Source organism: Rhopalosiphum padi, chromosome 2, assembly GCF_020882245.1.
Source record: "Rhopalosiphum padi isolate XX-2018 chromosome 2, ASM2088224v1, whole genome shotgun sequence".
Classification (NCBI taxonomy): Eukaryota; Metazoa; Arthropoda; class Insecta; order Hemiptera; family Aphididae; genus Rhopalosiphum; species Rhopalosiphum padi.
Window position 1 is genome coordinate 77786656 of NC_083598.1, and position 16099 is coordinate 77802754.

Here is a 16099-nt window from a genome sequence, read left to right on the forward strand (position 1 = left end):
TTATTGTTTGAAGCCACCACTATCATAGGCCGTTTTGATTCTCAGACATCATAAATATTTGGTGTATCTCTTGTGGTAGACCACACGTCCTGTTTTTATCTCAAAGCGTAGTGTAGCAACTAGTAATAATACATCGGTGACCCATAATAAATTAATAACAACAACAACAACAATAATGAAGAGCAGTTATGTCGTTTACAACAATATTATAACAATATGCATCACATTATCGCGTAGAGTGTAGACGCGAGAGACCAAATTTTGCACAATGACTGACGTGATTACTGCGACAGACACCAATCTGGAGATAGACGATGGCGGCAACGACGAAACTCGTAAGCGTTCCGCCACTCGTCTGTTGTCTAGGTCGTTAAGCAAGATCAGCAACGCCACGTATGACACCAAGAAGAACATGGCACAGGGCATGATGGACATTGCATTGCTCACAGCCAACGCTAATCAGCTCCGGTACATATTGGAGTTCCGCGGGAAAAATTCTACAAATTTCGTTCTACTATTGGTGCTGATCGCGTGTAGCCTCATATTACAAGTAAGAAATATACCTACCATAAATTACGGACTTACGATGTTATATAAACTCGAGAAAATCTAATACTCATATAGATTATGTATTATTATTATATGTATTTTGTAAAACCGTGTAAACAACAATTTTAAGAGGCTAAATTGTTTTTAATACATTTTAAATTTAATTAGGCAAAGAAATTTGTACAACCACATCCCATGTGGAATATTTTATAAAATGATTAACAAAACTTGAATTTCTAAGATAAGACAGATCGGTTCAAAGATAAAAATATTTAATTCAAAAAAAGAATTTAATTTATACATACTTTTAAAATTATAATAATCATTTAAGTCAAAAAACAAGATGGCTCCAAAAATCAAAGTTTCAAAGCATCAACAATTTATTTAACCTTATTAATCAGCTAATATACTATTCATCTTTTTTTTTTATCGTGGTCTAACTCATTTAAATATCTTTACTATCAGTTTTAAGACTTTAGGTATGAACTCAATGATTCTAAAATAGTTGAAAAGTACTGAAAAATAAGATTGTTTAAAGTTATTGCACGGCCGCACGGGTCTTTTTAATTTGCATAATAATTTGACATAAAAGGCCATTTTTTTTTTAATAAGAGACAAAATTAGATTCAAGATTTATTTATATACATTTGAAACTCAAATTTTGATAAAATTGTATACTTAAGCGAAAGTAATGTTTTTAGTTATTTTTTTCTTATCTGAAATCCAATTCGTTTGTCCAATTCACAAAAAATATGAAAAAATATTCATTCTATTATTTATTTAATTACCTATAAAAAATTAATATTATATATATTTAAAAAATCTAGGAAGAATTAATTTTAATGTATAGGTAAAATAGTTAATATGTTTCGATTGACCTTTTTATTGAGAGTTACTACGATGGATGTGTTATGAGTTTATGACTTATGATAAATCATATTATATACGGAAAACACATTCCGAGCGGAGTTAGATGTTCTATTCCTAAGGATACTTTATAATAATATATTTATAATGTTCAGTGTCGGATCTAGCATATTTTTAACCAAGGCAAAATATAAAATGCCCCCTCTTTTATGTCACTGTTATTTGGTAATTTGGCGCCCTCCGACCAAGACTTCCAGGGCATATGCCCCGATTTATCTCCCCTAGATCCGGCCTTGATAATGCTATTAATATTTATTACAAACTCAAATTACTTAAGTACAGTATTATTTTATAATTAATAACTAGATACCGACTAAGAAAACTTAATCAGAAACTATGAATAGATTTATCGTTTATGTATTCATGGCTTCATAGTATTATACCTACATATACATTGATAAAAATTAGTCATCTAATAAAATTGAATTACAAAAAAAATAATAATTATTACGATTGTTCTAATTTTACCAATATTATACAGTATAGACAGTAGACTCTCAATAATTCAAAAACCTCTACAATTCGAAGAAAACATAATACGTCCACTCGATAAAACGAACATAATATGACTTTGGTAGGACACTGTATAATTCGAATTTATTAATAATTATATAAATAAAGTTTAAATACATTTAATTAGGAGTGTGGTTATTTACGAACACGTATTCAGTAAGAACTTAGAACATACCTTATACCTATACATAATTTAGCAACAAAAATAATGACAGCGACGGTAGTGTTCCTACCTATCGTTAAAAGAAACCAAATCTTTTTGGATAGAATTGGGCGAATTTTCGAGCAATCAGAAATGGATAACAGTGAACGTATTTCATTTTCAAGGCCATTATTAATGTATTAAATTACGAACGCGAACCAGATTGTGGACAAAAATGTAACGCAAAATAAAATAACTGATATTTTCAAATAAATGTATAGCGACATGGTGCATCTAATATATGCCTGCAATATAATAAATACTAAATGAAAGTAAATTAAATAATAAATATATCATATATGTAGGTATAATAATTTGGAACTCTCTGTAATTCAAATTATTAAATTTTTCTCTCGCTAAATCCATAATCTCTATAAATTGAATTTTCAGCTCAGTTGCTGTACTAGCTAGCTGTAGCCTGTAATTTTAAATGACTTAAAAAAATTATAAATTATTAAAAACATATATTTTTAAAATGTTTTGATCATAGTTAACTTATGTGAAACTTCATTGTAAATTTTATAAATTCATAACTACAAATTAACTTTAAGTGACGTTCGTAATTTTAATAATTTTGTCAAAATAAACTAAAACGGTTAAAAAAAATGTATTTTGTCTATGTATCATTGATATTTGTAAACTGCTATAAGAAAAAATCTAGAGAGAGATCTAGCAGTTTTGATCAAGCATAACAATTTTTAACTTAAAAAAAAAAACTCAAAAATCTCAAATCTCTATATAGTTAAAATTAGTTGAATAAAAATGTGTTAATATAATATTATAAACTCTACAAATCGTTTTTACCATTATAGAAATTATTTTGTATACTTAAATTGTTTTATTGTGTTTACTGCTGGCCGTAGGTGTTTGTTGGAACTATTCTCATATTCAAAGGTCGCATGGATTGCATCAGTAGCAGCACGAATAACGAGGTTACTAAGATGGATACCATCAAATTAAACAACTACGTAGTCCTCGGAGTGTTTCTTATAACTGTCATCAACATATTCATCGCAGCGTTTACAGTAGCGCCGACCTAACATTATACTTAACACAATAGTAGCACACTGCATATCACCAACAATATCTTATCTATACTGTAGCACAGCAGTAGCATCCGATCCGCGATCTTCAAAGTTGTAAAAGTTGTACAACTTTGTTGTTTAATTATAAGATAAGAACATCCATATTCTATGGCACAACCTGCCAATAAATATGTGATGAATTTCAATTAATTAATTAAATTAAAATATATATATATAAATGAATTTCAAATTGCATTTTAATATTATATATTGATTTAAAAATGATTACAGTATGATAAGTATAAAATAAAATACAGAATAATTAAATAAAACCAGGGGTAGAAAACGCAGAAAAAATGTTAAAAACAGAAACTAAAAAAATTAAAAAATGAGGGATTTTAAGTATTAAAAAAAAAAAAGGAATATTTTAGTAAGATCATTCAAGTTATTTAAGGTACTCCAGTTATCTATACAAACATAATATTGTTCTGTGATGGATAGTGTGAACTGTGAAGTTTCTCATTGTTAAAATTAGCTATTACCAGATAAGAATAACATCAGAAATTCTAGAAAATATTAATATTTGAATCAGTGGCGGATTAACCTTTACGGCGCCCTAAGGCATGCTCAGTGTTTACAGCCAACCTTTTTTTTAATACTATCCAAGGATTGTAGTTTAAATGGGCTAACATCGAAGAGTGATTGATAATCGGGTATAGCTCAGGTATTCCATGGGAGTGAAAAATAATTATGGTTCAATTTTTTTTTATTTTTGGTTCATTTTTTTGAGAATAAAAATAAAATAACGTAACAAGTTTGCCGCCCAAGGCTCGAGCCTCATGAGGCTAATAGTTAATCCGCCACTGATTTGAATAACAATTATAGTTCTCAATACATTTATTTATTGATATTGTTGATAAAAAAAAATTGTATGAAAAAATGTTTTCCAACCCCTGATATAAACAATCTCATGTAATAATAAGTAGTAATCTTAAATGGTTAGAGATAATATTTTTAATAAATTAATTTGTTTTTACCATAATTTTATCATAAAATCTTAGTAAATTAAATTAACGATAATAAGTAAATAATATTATGTAAAATATACATTTTAAATGCATCATAGAAAAAATTACTATTGATAAGAAATGATTTAATTTAGGCGATTAAAAAATATATTATTATTTTGTACAAGTTAAATTTTGCATAAGTAGTAATGTAGTCTCATATTTTTTTTTAACTTTACTGTTAACTTAATACTTCAATAGTTTAATGTAATATTATTAGGGCCCAGAATTATATGCATTTGCATATTTATTTTTATTAGTTTAAAAAATAGCTAGGCATAAGATATACATATTGAATCTTAGCTTAATGAGAGGGTATCTAAAATTGTATTTTGTATATTTTTGCACATATTGAAAACAAATAGTTAGAGTGAATACTATTAAAGTAGTATTTTATTTTTACCCATAATCAACTCATTGTTCTTTTGATTAATTTGAGTTCACTAAAACAAGATATTGTTTGCTATAGGTACATTGAGTCCTTAACGATAACAAAATACTAGTGTAGAAGCGTATGTAGTGACTTGTACAGTTGTACCTATGAAATTGATGTCTTTAACTGATAAATACAGAACATAGTTTTCTTTAATTCAAGAAAATATTTGCTGAAAACTGGCAATAATTAAATTATAAAATGTTTCCAATGCTAAAATAGTCAATACTAACTCTCCAGATAATATATATAAATATTATAAAAATGTATAAATATTTTTATATATTTTTTTGTTCATTATTTTTTATTTAGATCAATGAATACTCAAAAATCAATGTGTAATGCAATGAGCCAGTAAGTTATACAGAGTGATTCTTTTATCATAAAACACTTGTTATTTCAATAAGTATTCATAATTTTGAAAACATTTTTTTACATAGTTTCAAGTTGTTAAAAAACAATGTTTTTATTAAAAAATAATATTTCTAAATATTTTTTTAAGGTTTTTACCTTTTTTGAATGACAGCATAGTTTTGATTTCATATTTCAAAGCAAAATAATTTTCTGAGTATTTTGATACATAAAAATCGAATTTAGAACGAGTAGTTTATGAGTTATACTTATACATATTTAAAGTTTACACAAGGGGAGTAGTGGATAAACATTTTGCAGGGTAACCCCGTACCACTCCACTCCATGCATCTAAACTTTAAATACTCATCCTAAATTGGATTTTTATGTATCAAAATACTCAGAAAATTATTTTGCTTTGGAATATGAAATCAAAACTTTATGCTGTCATTCAAAAAAGTAAAAAACTTAAAAAAATATAAGGATAAAAAATATTTAGAAATATAATTTTTCAATAAAAATATTGTTTTTTTAACAACTTGAAACTATGTAAAAAAATGTTTTCAAAATCATAGAATACTTTTTAAAATAATAAGTATTTATGATAAAAGAATCACTCCGTATACAAGTTAAATTTATTATTTAATACAATTTATATATTTTTTAAATATATAAATTATGTATACATTTTGTTTTTGTTTGTGTTTGTGTTTTAGAATTTTAATTTAATGCATATAATTTTAGGGCCCTAGTAATTGTATATTTTTTAAGTTTATCTTAATACATATTAAGAAATTTAATTTTAAATATATTTTCCTAGTCTAAAATAAGTGATTATATAATAATATTAATTTTTAAGTTGATACCTGATTAATACAATTATCCATCATCAATTTAAAATTAAATCTTAAAGAAAAGAATGTACAGAGACTATATCATAATCAATGTTTGAATCAGAATCATCATTTTCATTAGCCACAGGAATAATTTGAACAGTATTATCTGCGGAATTATCTGCATTATCATCATTCAAAGAAATTGGCTCATCGGTATCAGATATTGTATGGACATATATTGTTTGGACATTGTCATCTGTGAGCGAAGCTTGATAATTATTGAAATCTTCATCTAATTGATCAGCCATTTTACTAAGTCCTACATAATTACCATCTTCAACAGGTATCTCTGGCTTCATTTGAGGTGGTACTCTTGGTGATACTCCTAATGGTGAGTATAAGTATTTTATTACCTTTTTAGGAGTTCCTACGTCTAATAATTTTTCAGATTTTGGAGGATTAGGATAACTGTCTGAACCACAAGAGTATTTAAACTCAGTAAGTTTTTCCTTTCCATCAGAAAGCCCATATAGTGTATAATCTATAGGTGGATTATCTAACGGTTTTAAGAGATCAATTTCTATTACTTTAGAAGGGTCCAAAGTTCTTAAATTGTTTATTTTTCTATCTTTTATGTCCATTGCGCTGATTTTAATATTTTCAATATTTTTTTTACCAGTATCCATCTTTACTTCAATATCTGAATTGTCAATATAAAAAGGATCTATCTGCTCGATTTCAGTATCTGTGAATATATTTTCATCTGTAGGATATTGAGTTTCAATTATAACTTCTTCAATTCCAGACTCAATTTCAGTTTTTTCTTCTTCTGTTATGTCCATATCTTTTGATAGGAAATTTTCTTCTATGTCATTAGTTAAGTACTCTTCTTCCATATCCTCTGTAGTGACATTTTGAGTTTTAATTATATTGATGACTTGCCGATCAATAAGCTTTTTTAAATGTTGACATTTCTTTAAAAGCTTGTTACGCCTACCAAAAACATCATTTTCATAATGTTCAATCAATTCTTTTACTCCACCTTTTACACCAATCTGAAATGAACCATAAATCTTTAATTAATTTTTAAAGTTATAGTTGAATATATTTTTTTTTTCATTTTAATTATTAATAAGTATCTTAAGTAGGTATGTTATATTAGATATTAATTACTAATTGGATTAATTTAAGTTTTAAAGGTTATTAGAATAAAAAAAAAACTGATAAATTATTTGAATGTAAATACTCATAGTTTGGAAAAAGCTAGAATACATTTGGTTTTTATTGTTGGTATTTTTAGATTATTCAGCATCAACTACTTTTATGAATATTTTCAATCAAGCATTGACAATTTATACGTTAATAAATCTTTCAAACTAGATGATTCAGTGTAATATAAAATTACAATAATTAGTGAACTATTTATATTATATATAATTTCTATAAAATACAGTCATTTAGATTATAAGCTGCCAAACTGGTATAACCACCAACAATGATATGAAAAAGTTATTAAGTTAGGTACTAAAAAAATATATTATAAATATTTGCTTTAATAAAATAATTATTTGTTAAATTTTAATTTAATGAAATTTCAAAATTTTTTAACTGATGGAACTTTTATTTTTGATCCAATAGTTTACTTTAACCAGGCCTTTTAATATCATGTGAGTAAAAGTTGTTGTGTTATACATTTTAATAATAATACAATAAAATGTTATATACAATTAATTGGTGGTTTTGAAATTGGAATGAGGGCCTCATAAATATCTACTGTAGACCACAGGTTGGATAGCTCTGCTTTAAATAACAAATAAGATACTTTCAAAAATTAATTAAAACTTTAATTTTATCTAATGTTATCAAGTTAAAAATTATTAATTATTTTGTGTCAAAATATAATTAGATTATTTATTTATTTATTGATACATAATAAAATAAATTAAGTTAAATTAAAAACAACTATAAAAAAAATCTTTAATTTTACTTCTTAGTGCCTGGATTTACAGTTACTCAGCATTCAACAAACAAGTACCAGCAGATTTATTAGTCAACACTGGATAAACATTCAGTCACATTCATTCATTCATTTGTATGGTAATTCAGTCACATAAATTGGATGGATACAGTAGATTATAATATAAGTTAAAATGGTTTATTGATTATTCTAGTATAATATTGTTATCAGCAACATAACTACTACATTTTACTAATATATATATGATAAATATTTTTTTTAATGCAAGAAATTATAATATGCATAGTGTTGAAAAGCTGTTTAAGGAATTTAAGTTACCTAGTTATAATTTATTTTTAAAGAATTGAATAAAATATTGAAATTATTGATCTTGATATTTTCTAAAAAGTGGACAGTTTCATTTCCCATAAATATCTGATTAAAGGTTTCATTGTAGATAGGTACTAGGTAATATTAAGAACATTATTATAATTTTAAGCAAGGTTTGGATCTTATAGCAATTTAATTGTATACTTTTAATATTTATTTTTATTATAAAATAAAATGGTGCAAAATTATAATATGAAGTTTGAATTACTATAAAATTTGCTGTTTAATTGCTATTTTCATGTTCATTTTTTACTTTAGTATATTTAATAAATTATATACATTTTTAAAGACCATTAAGCATTAAATAAAACACTTAAGCTAAAAAATAATAATAAGTGAAAATAAATGTTTAATGCAATCTGTCTTGTTTTATCTTTGTGTAACTCATTAGTCTTCATAATATTTGTTAGGTATAAATTAACTATATATTTAAAACATTATAGTTACATTACAAACACTACTTGTCGTTTTCGCACATAATAATAATAATAATAATACTAATAATTGGATAGCTAAAAGACCATCAAGCCTACAACCAATTACATATTTTATAAGTAATTGTTCATTTGTTTATTTTTCTTTTGTTATTCATTACAATTATTAGTAAATATTATATAATATATGTTATTACTTATATATATTTTTTTAATTATTTAAACGAAGAAAAATTTAAAATGTATATACTATTTTTTTGTTTTGTGCATATATTACTATTGTACTATATTAGTACATATTATACTGTTCTTAAGTTCTATAAGTTCCAAATCCTAAATATAAAATAATATTATATAAATACTATACTTGCCTCTTGAAGACTATTATCAATTGGATCAATACCATTAGGACTTGGACTATCAGCTTGAATATCAAAATGTTTTTTCATAATAACAGCCAATTTTTTTACATAGTCAATAGCTACATCTGCTAAAACATATAAGCTCTCTTCGTTTGCTATACTAAATCCAGCATGAGCTGTGAAAACTACAGCTCGTTTTACCATTATTTTATTCCAGTCATCACGATCAATTTGATACTCCCATTCTGAAATACCGTTTGCAAATCTAAAACGTTCATTTGCAGTAAACTTTTTACGTGTCTGTTCAATTTGAGGAATAGGAGGCAATTGCTTGTATTCAACTAATCCTGTAGGGTCATCAGGTGTTTTTATAACTTTTAAAGCTAAAAGATCCAATTGATTATAATATTCATTAAGATCAATATTGTACATTATATCAGGGTTAACAATATCTGGATCTTCTACAAAACATTCAGTATTTTCTGTTTCTGGTTCTTCATCAGTATTTCCAAAATTTGTATTTTCTGATAAATAATGTTTAGAATATTCACAATCTTCTAAATTTGATATATTAATATCTTGAAGTTCAGTACTCTTTTGTTCATTTAAATCATCCAAGAATAATTTATTATAAAAACTAGTTAAAAGATGTGCTTGTAGTTCTCTATCCATACTCAAATTAGTATCATTTGAATCTCCACCATAAAATAAACTAGGTAATTGATCTGGAGGAAAAACATAAGATGAGTCAGATAAATTGGTTGAACATGATGGACCAGGTATGCTAGTTGAACTTGATGGGCCAAGTAAGCTAGTTGAACTTGATGGGCCAAGTAAGCTAGTTGAACAAGATGGGCTAGGTATATTGGTTGAAAATGATGGACCAGGTATGCTAGTTGAACATGATGGATCAGGTAAACTGGTTGAACAAGATGGGCTAGGTATATTGGTTGAAAATGATGGGCCAGGTACGTTAGTTGAACATGATTGTCTAGGTATATTGGTTGAACATGATGGACCAGATAAGCTAGTTGAACATGAAGGGCGATATAACTCGTTCAAAGTTGAGTTAGTCAAATGTTGTACTTGTTTAATCATTTGTGGAGATGATAAATATGAATTATCTTTAGTTTCTTTAGAAGTTTGTTCATTAATTTTAGAACCAAAGGTAGGGTTTTTTATTTTTTGAGTATCTGTCTTTGGCATTTTTGATTTAATTTTTTTATCTTCCTCATATGTCTTAAAAGACGAGGCATCTAAATCTTCATCAATAGAGTGGTCACTATCTTCATCAATAACCCATTCAGCTTCTTTTTTATCACACAATGTATTTTCTACCAATAAACACATATTAGCAGGCATAATTTGATTTTCATCATCAACATCAACATCATCTTCTTCATCATCAACATAAACATTTTGTTTTTCTATTTGTTTTACTGTTTTGACTTCCTGAATATTCTTAAAATCTTTATTTTGATCTGAGATTTTTTCATTAAGCAAGTTTGAAGAGCATGGTTCTTTTTCATCATTACGTTCCATGATTCAATAAAGTAAAATAAAAATAATTTTACTGACTTGTATTTCCTACAACAAAAGTAAAAGCTATTTAAGTATAATGTATATTATTAGTCTTTATGATCAATAGAAAATAATCTTAATAAAAAAAATTTTTAATTAATAATATCATCTTATAAATGGCTAGTTTGATAAATAATTTATTATTAATCAATATTGATTTAATTTTCTATAACACTTACCATTAGTTAATTAAAAAAATGCTGATAATCTTATATTGATTATTTTTAAATGTTTATTGTATGATGTTTTAACGTTCTCTACCTTACAGAAATATTGTTTACTAGGCATCTTTAATGATAAAATATTTTATTACTATCAGTAATTAGTTATTATTGATCACAAAGATATTCCATAAATCCTACAAAGTTGTTTTGACTAATAGTAAGTAATAGGTATACATACAATTAAAACAAAATAACCTACTTTATATTATGTTTGAAAAATGATAAAAAATAAACGCACCTATAACTATAAGGTAAGTATTTTAAAGCTAAATTTAAGAAAAATGAAATATACAGAATTGAATACACTATGCTTTTATGATTATGAAATTTATAAAAATATAATCAAATGGTAAGGACTGAGAACCAACTATTAAGTCCATAATTTCTAACAAAATAACGCCTTGATTATTAAAGAAATCATTATTGTTTTAGATTAAGTAAAATCAGATTAAGTCGAACAACAAACTTAGAAATTATTTTCATTTCAATTTAAAGACACTATAAAATATTTATTTTCAGATTTTAAATGAAAATAGTAGGTACCTAATGAGTGAATGACGATTGCCAAATTTTGAAATTGTTAGACTGGAACATGATTTTGAATAACTTTTTTTTTAATAAACGCTTATATTAAGATAAGTATATCCTATTTTTTTTAAAAATATTTATTAATTAATACAAAGTTATAGGTATTAATATTTATTCTGTAAACTATTGTTAAAAGTAGATGATCTGTTAGGCATTTTTGTTTATACATTTGAATAAAAATAATATAATCACATAAAAACTTACGTATTCACAATCAAAAACGATATTTATATTTTATATACCTACTCATAGAGAGCCTAGATAAACCTAAAACCATGCCCATTAGATTTAGTAATTTAAATAACATATAATGATACAGTGTAGAATATATTATTCAATGTTTTATTATTAGTAAAGTATAATGTTATTTTCTCTCAGCTTTTATTAACCGAAACAAACTGAATGACTGTCTGGAACATGACTAAAATCGAGTCGAATGGCAAACTTACTAATATATAATAAGCAAAAATTGGATACATTGATACATAATAAATTGGTATTTTATAATTTTCTACATTAAAGGCTACACAACCAAGTTACTTAAAAATACATAAACCAAATTATTATAGGTAGGTATTTATACAAGCAAACTATTAAATTTTTAACAAAAAACTTACGAGTTAAGTAATCTGGGATTGAGAACGTTTATTATAATTTTAACTTTAGGTAGGCACTAGACGCTACCAGTTTGAATAATAATTGTTTAGATTTGGTACACCGCATTCCGCACATAAACAACTAATACTATTTTTTTTAATGACCACCGTTCTCCAGCTCTGGGTCATCTCTCATCTTAAATCGTAGTAGCAATAGATAAGTAATAACATATGAGTGGCGGCTTATACCGCTTGCCGGCTTTGACAGTTTGACATTTGACTGTTGTTTGTGCCTTGTGGAAATGTAGATTATCGACTGACTGGACTGTGGCAGAGGGCCAAGGCCGTGGGCCCTCGTGACTCGTGAGCGTCATATAAACAAACTAAGAATTGGTGACCGTGACCATGGTTCACAATAACCAGAATCTTCTCAATATTGTAGTATTATCATGGATAATTTATATACACGGGTATTGGGTCACTACATTTTTACCACAAAATAGTTGTTCTAAAGTAAATTTGTTCGAATTGAATTAATAATAGATAGGTGCGCTTGTCCAGAGAGATACCTATTTGTTCTGATGTTGAACATCTGAATATTTGGTAATTTTTCAACTGAATCGACATTAGGTACCTAATCTATTTTTTTATTGATACATTTTTTTCATTTCAGCAGCCTAATGGTTGGTTGGCAGAATACAAAAATTTACCATTCCTAACGCTTCTTAATTTTCTTCAATTTTTTTTTTTTTTAGTTCATAAAATCACAATACGATCTACAGACTGCAGTCGATGTAAATTACTGTTTGACTAATGTCCAATACCGTGATCTCTAATTCGAACATTTTTGCGCCTACATATAACATATAACACATTAAACTTTAAGGTACCTAGATATCTACCTATACGTTTTAGACCTCTTGACGCTATTGTCAATAAAATAAACAGGTAGTAAAAAGCAAAGCTCTAATAAAGCAGCAGAAAAAAAATAAATACCATAATGTCTAATTAATTATTTGAAACTATATATCTATATTATGTTATGAAAATATGGACATAACAAATAAAAAAATTTAGTGGATATACTTACTGGATATTATTTAATAATTGAGATACCTATGTTGAAAATAACTGACTTTCATTATTGAATGTCACATTGACGTCACCTATCATACATATCTATAGAGAAGTAATAGTAGATTATATAAATATATATATAACTATATACATATAGGAGACCGCCCCTATTCACTCATCAACGCCCAAACCGAAACACTGGGTCTAGAGATTTGAAATTTTGTACAGAGGTTCCTTAAGCTATGTAGGGGCACACTAAAAAAGAATTTTTCAAAATTCGACCTTTAAGGGGTAAAAGGGAGTTTTTTATATAGATATAGATACATGTATTTTTTAATAATTGTTTAATGATCGTTTGTTAAATCTTCTAAGTGGTTGCTAGGATACTAAAAATATCAAAAAAAAAAAAAACATATCTAAAGTAATTAGACATATTTTTAATATCCTTGCAACCGCTTTGAAGAAATAACAAATAATTATTAAATAATTAAAAAATACATATATCTATATATATATAATAACCCCCTTTTACCCCCTTAGAGGTTGGATTTTGAAAAATCTTTTCTCAGTGCGCCCCTATATGGCTTAGGGTACCTCTGCATACAATGGCAAGTCTTCAGACTCCGCTGTTCGGTCTGGGCGTTGATGAGTAAATTACTAAATAGATAAAAAATAAAGAGAGTAAATAATAAATATATTACTTTAGAGTACAAGGGTGGCCAAATTTTTTGATAATGTTATATTGAGGAATGAGAGTATGTTTTTTCCTTTGTGGATTCATAAAAATACGTGCAACTATTGGATAGGGTCGACTGGAATTTTTTATTAAACTAATAAATATATAATAGTACATTCTTAATAATAACGCCGCTGCTGTCTGACGTATTTCACTTCCATTGCATTTTGCGACTGTTAAACACGTATTTATTCAAATACACTTTAAAAACAGTTTGATCGACGCGAGCTTCATTCATTATTAAAGCATCTAATACACGGGAAACGCCGTGACCGAACAGCTCATGTATATATAGGTAATAGGTATATAATGTGTAATGTGTTTTTTTTTAAGGAATCATAACATTTAATGTGAAATTGAATTTTTGTTATATAATTTTACATGAAATATTTGTTAGATAGATTTACATTTCTGTATTCACTATTCTGTGTAAGTACCTATACTACCTACCTATATGTAGTTTGTAATATCCAATTGGTACATTCTGCACATAGACCTTGTACCTTATACCTTAAGTATAAGGCAGGGATGGCGAATCTTTCGATAACTGCGTATCAAATCAAAATGTTTGGTTTGATTTTATTTGCCTCGCGTGTCAGAAACTTTTTAAACCTTTTTTTGTTTAAAAATAATTAATTAAATTAAACATATATTAACATGATTTCATTTGTTGTACGTATTTAATTTTACGATATTAGGAAATGGAAAGTACAGATTACGTCAATTACGGACTACGGTATTACGTTAATAATATCTTACGATATATTACAATAATAAGTTAAAAATAATTTCAAATTATCAGTAATTTTTTTGGAAAGTGAAGTAAAAATTATAAATTATTTTTAAATTGGCGTGTCACTGAAAAAATGCATACCCAACTGCAAACCAACTATAACGTATAATTTAATAGACTTCAGATACTTCTATTTTGATATTTATTATCTGTGTTTGTTATTTTAAAGCAGGTTTAATTTATATATGCGGAGAGATCAAGAGCAGCAAGTATTATGTACCTAGTCTAAATATTGACGCTTGCTATTTTCACTATTTACCTGCAACCCTATCTTGCAGTCTCCACGATTGGGGAGTACCTACTAACCAACTTTTTAAAAATCATGAAAAATTATTTGTGAATAACAAAATAATACGTAAAATTATTATTGTAGTAAAGTTCCTAGGTTTTACATAAATTATTTACAAACAACAAGTTATCGAGTTATTAAAATGAATAAAATTGTACCTAATCGTATTTTGTAGTTCAGTAAAAAAGTTCATCAATACATAAATAAGTTATATAATTATTAGAGACAAATAAAGTAATAATATATTATTTATAAAAATACATATTATTAGTTATCTGCAGTTATCGCTATATTAATTATCAATACTACATATTATGTCATAATATATCGTATATAAAATAATTATCTAATAATCGAAAAATCAATAAAACAAAAATATTAAGGTATAGGGTTTTTAAAAAAAAAATTGTATCATAAAAGTGTATATTTCATTAAAATAGTGTAGTAAGTATAACCAAGCAAAATAGAGTCCTTATCTCATTTAAAACTTAAAAATATTATTAAGTACCTACTCATAAATTTGAATCACAGTACACTAATAATCTAAAACTTAATTGAAGGTAAGTACTGAATATTTTATCACAAAAAACATTAATTATACAATAAATTCAAAAAATAAAGAGAATCTAAAACGGAAATAATATCATAGAGCGTATTTATACTAATTATTCTTCATAAATAGTTGTTTATTCTTGCAGTGATATGCTTATACATTGTATGGTTGATTTATTATCTATACGTAATATATTATAGGTAATATATAATATGTATAATTAATATGTATTTTTTTTATAGATACATTGTACATAGACCTTGAACTACTTTTTTGGGTATGTACAGTTAATAAAGTACATAAATAATATACATCATTGAATAGAATTGTCAATTAAATATTTAAATATAAAAAAAAATATTTACGTAAAACTGTAAAAGTTACAGTGACGACTGTATGAAAAGCTTGCGTGTACGACAACGCCCAGCAATCAAAATAATAAATAATAAATAAACTATTCTTCATGATAATATGGTTGAAATTCTAATCTTACCCATGTACCTAATATTATAGTTATTACAATGCTGACTAAATTATTCAAAACAAAAATCAAACCATGGTTATTAACCAAATAGAACATTATATAGGTAATAAAAAACCTGCTACCGATCTCTTC

General features: G+C 26.1%; 2 protein-coding genes across 2 annotated transcripts; one reads left to right on the forward strand and one right to left on the reverse strand.

The window, feature by feature from the left end:
• The first annotated feature begins 53 nt into the window (after positions 1-53).
• LOC132920165 (ninjurin-B-like) lies at positions 54-3459 on the forward strand. The gene is made up of 2 exons (XM_060982329.1): positions 54-550; positions 3055-3459. The coding sequence occupies exons 1-2, from the start codon at positions 269-271 to the stop codon at positions 3229-3231; spliced, it is 459 nt and encodes a 152-aa protein (XP_060838312.1). The 5' UTR covers positions 54-268; the 3' UTR covers positions 3232-3459.
• LOC132920164 (uncharacterized) lies at positions 3456-12418 on the reverse strand. The gene is made up of 3 exons (XM_060982328.1): positions 12057-12418; positions 9056-10633; positions 3456-6958 (listed from the first exon to the last, which is right to left on the reverse strand). Exons 2-3 carry the CDS (start codon positions 10586-10588, stop codon positions 5975-5977), a joined length of 2517 nt encoding a protein of 838 aa, XP_060838311.1. The 5' UTR covers positions 10589-10633; positions 12057-12418; the 3' UTR covers positions 3456-5974.
• Between the last annotated feature and the right edge of the window lie 3681 nt (positions 12419-16099).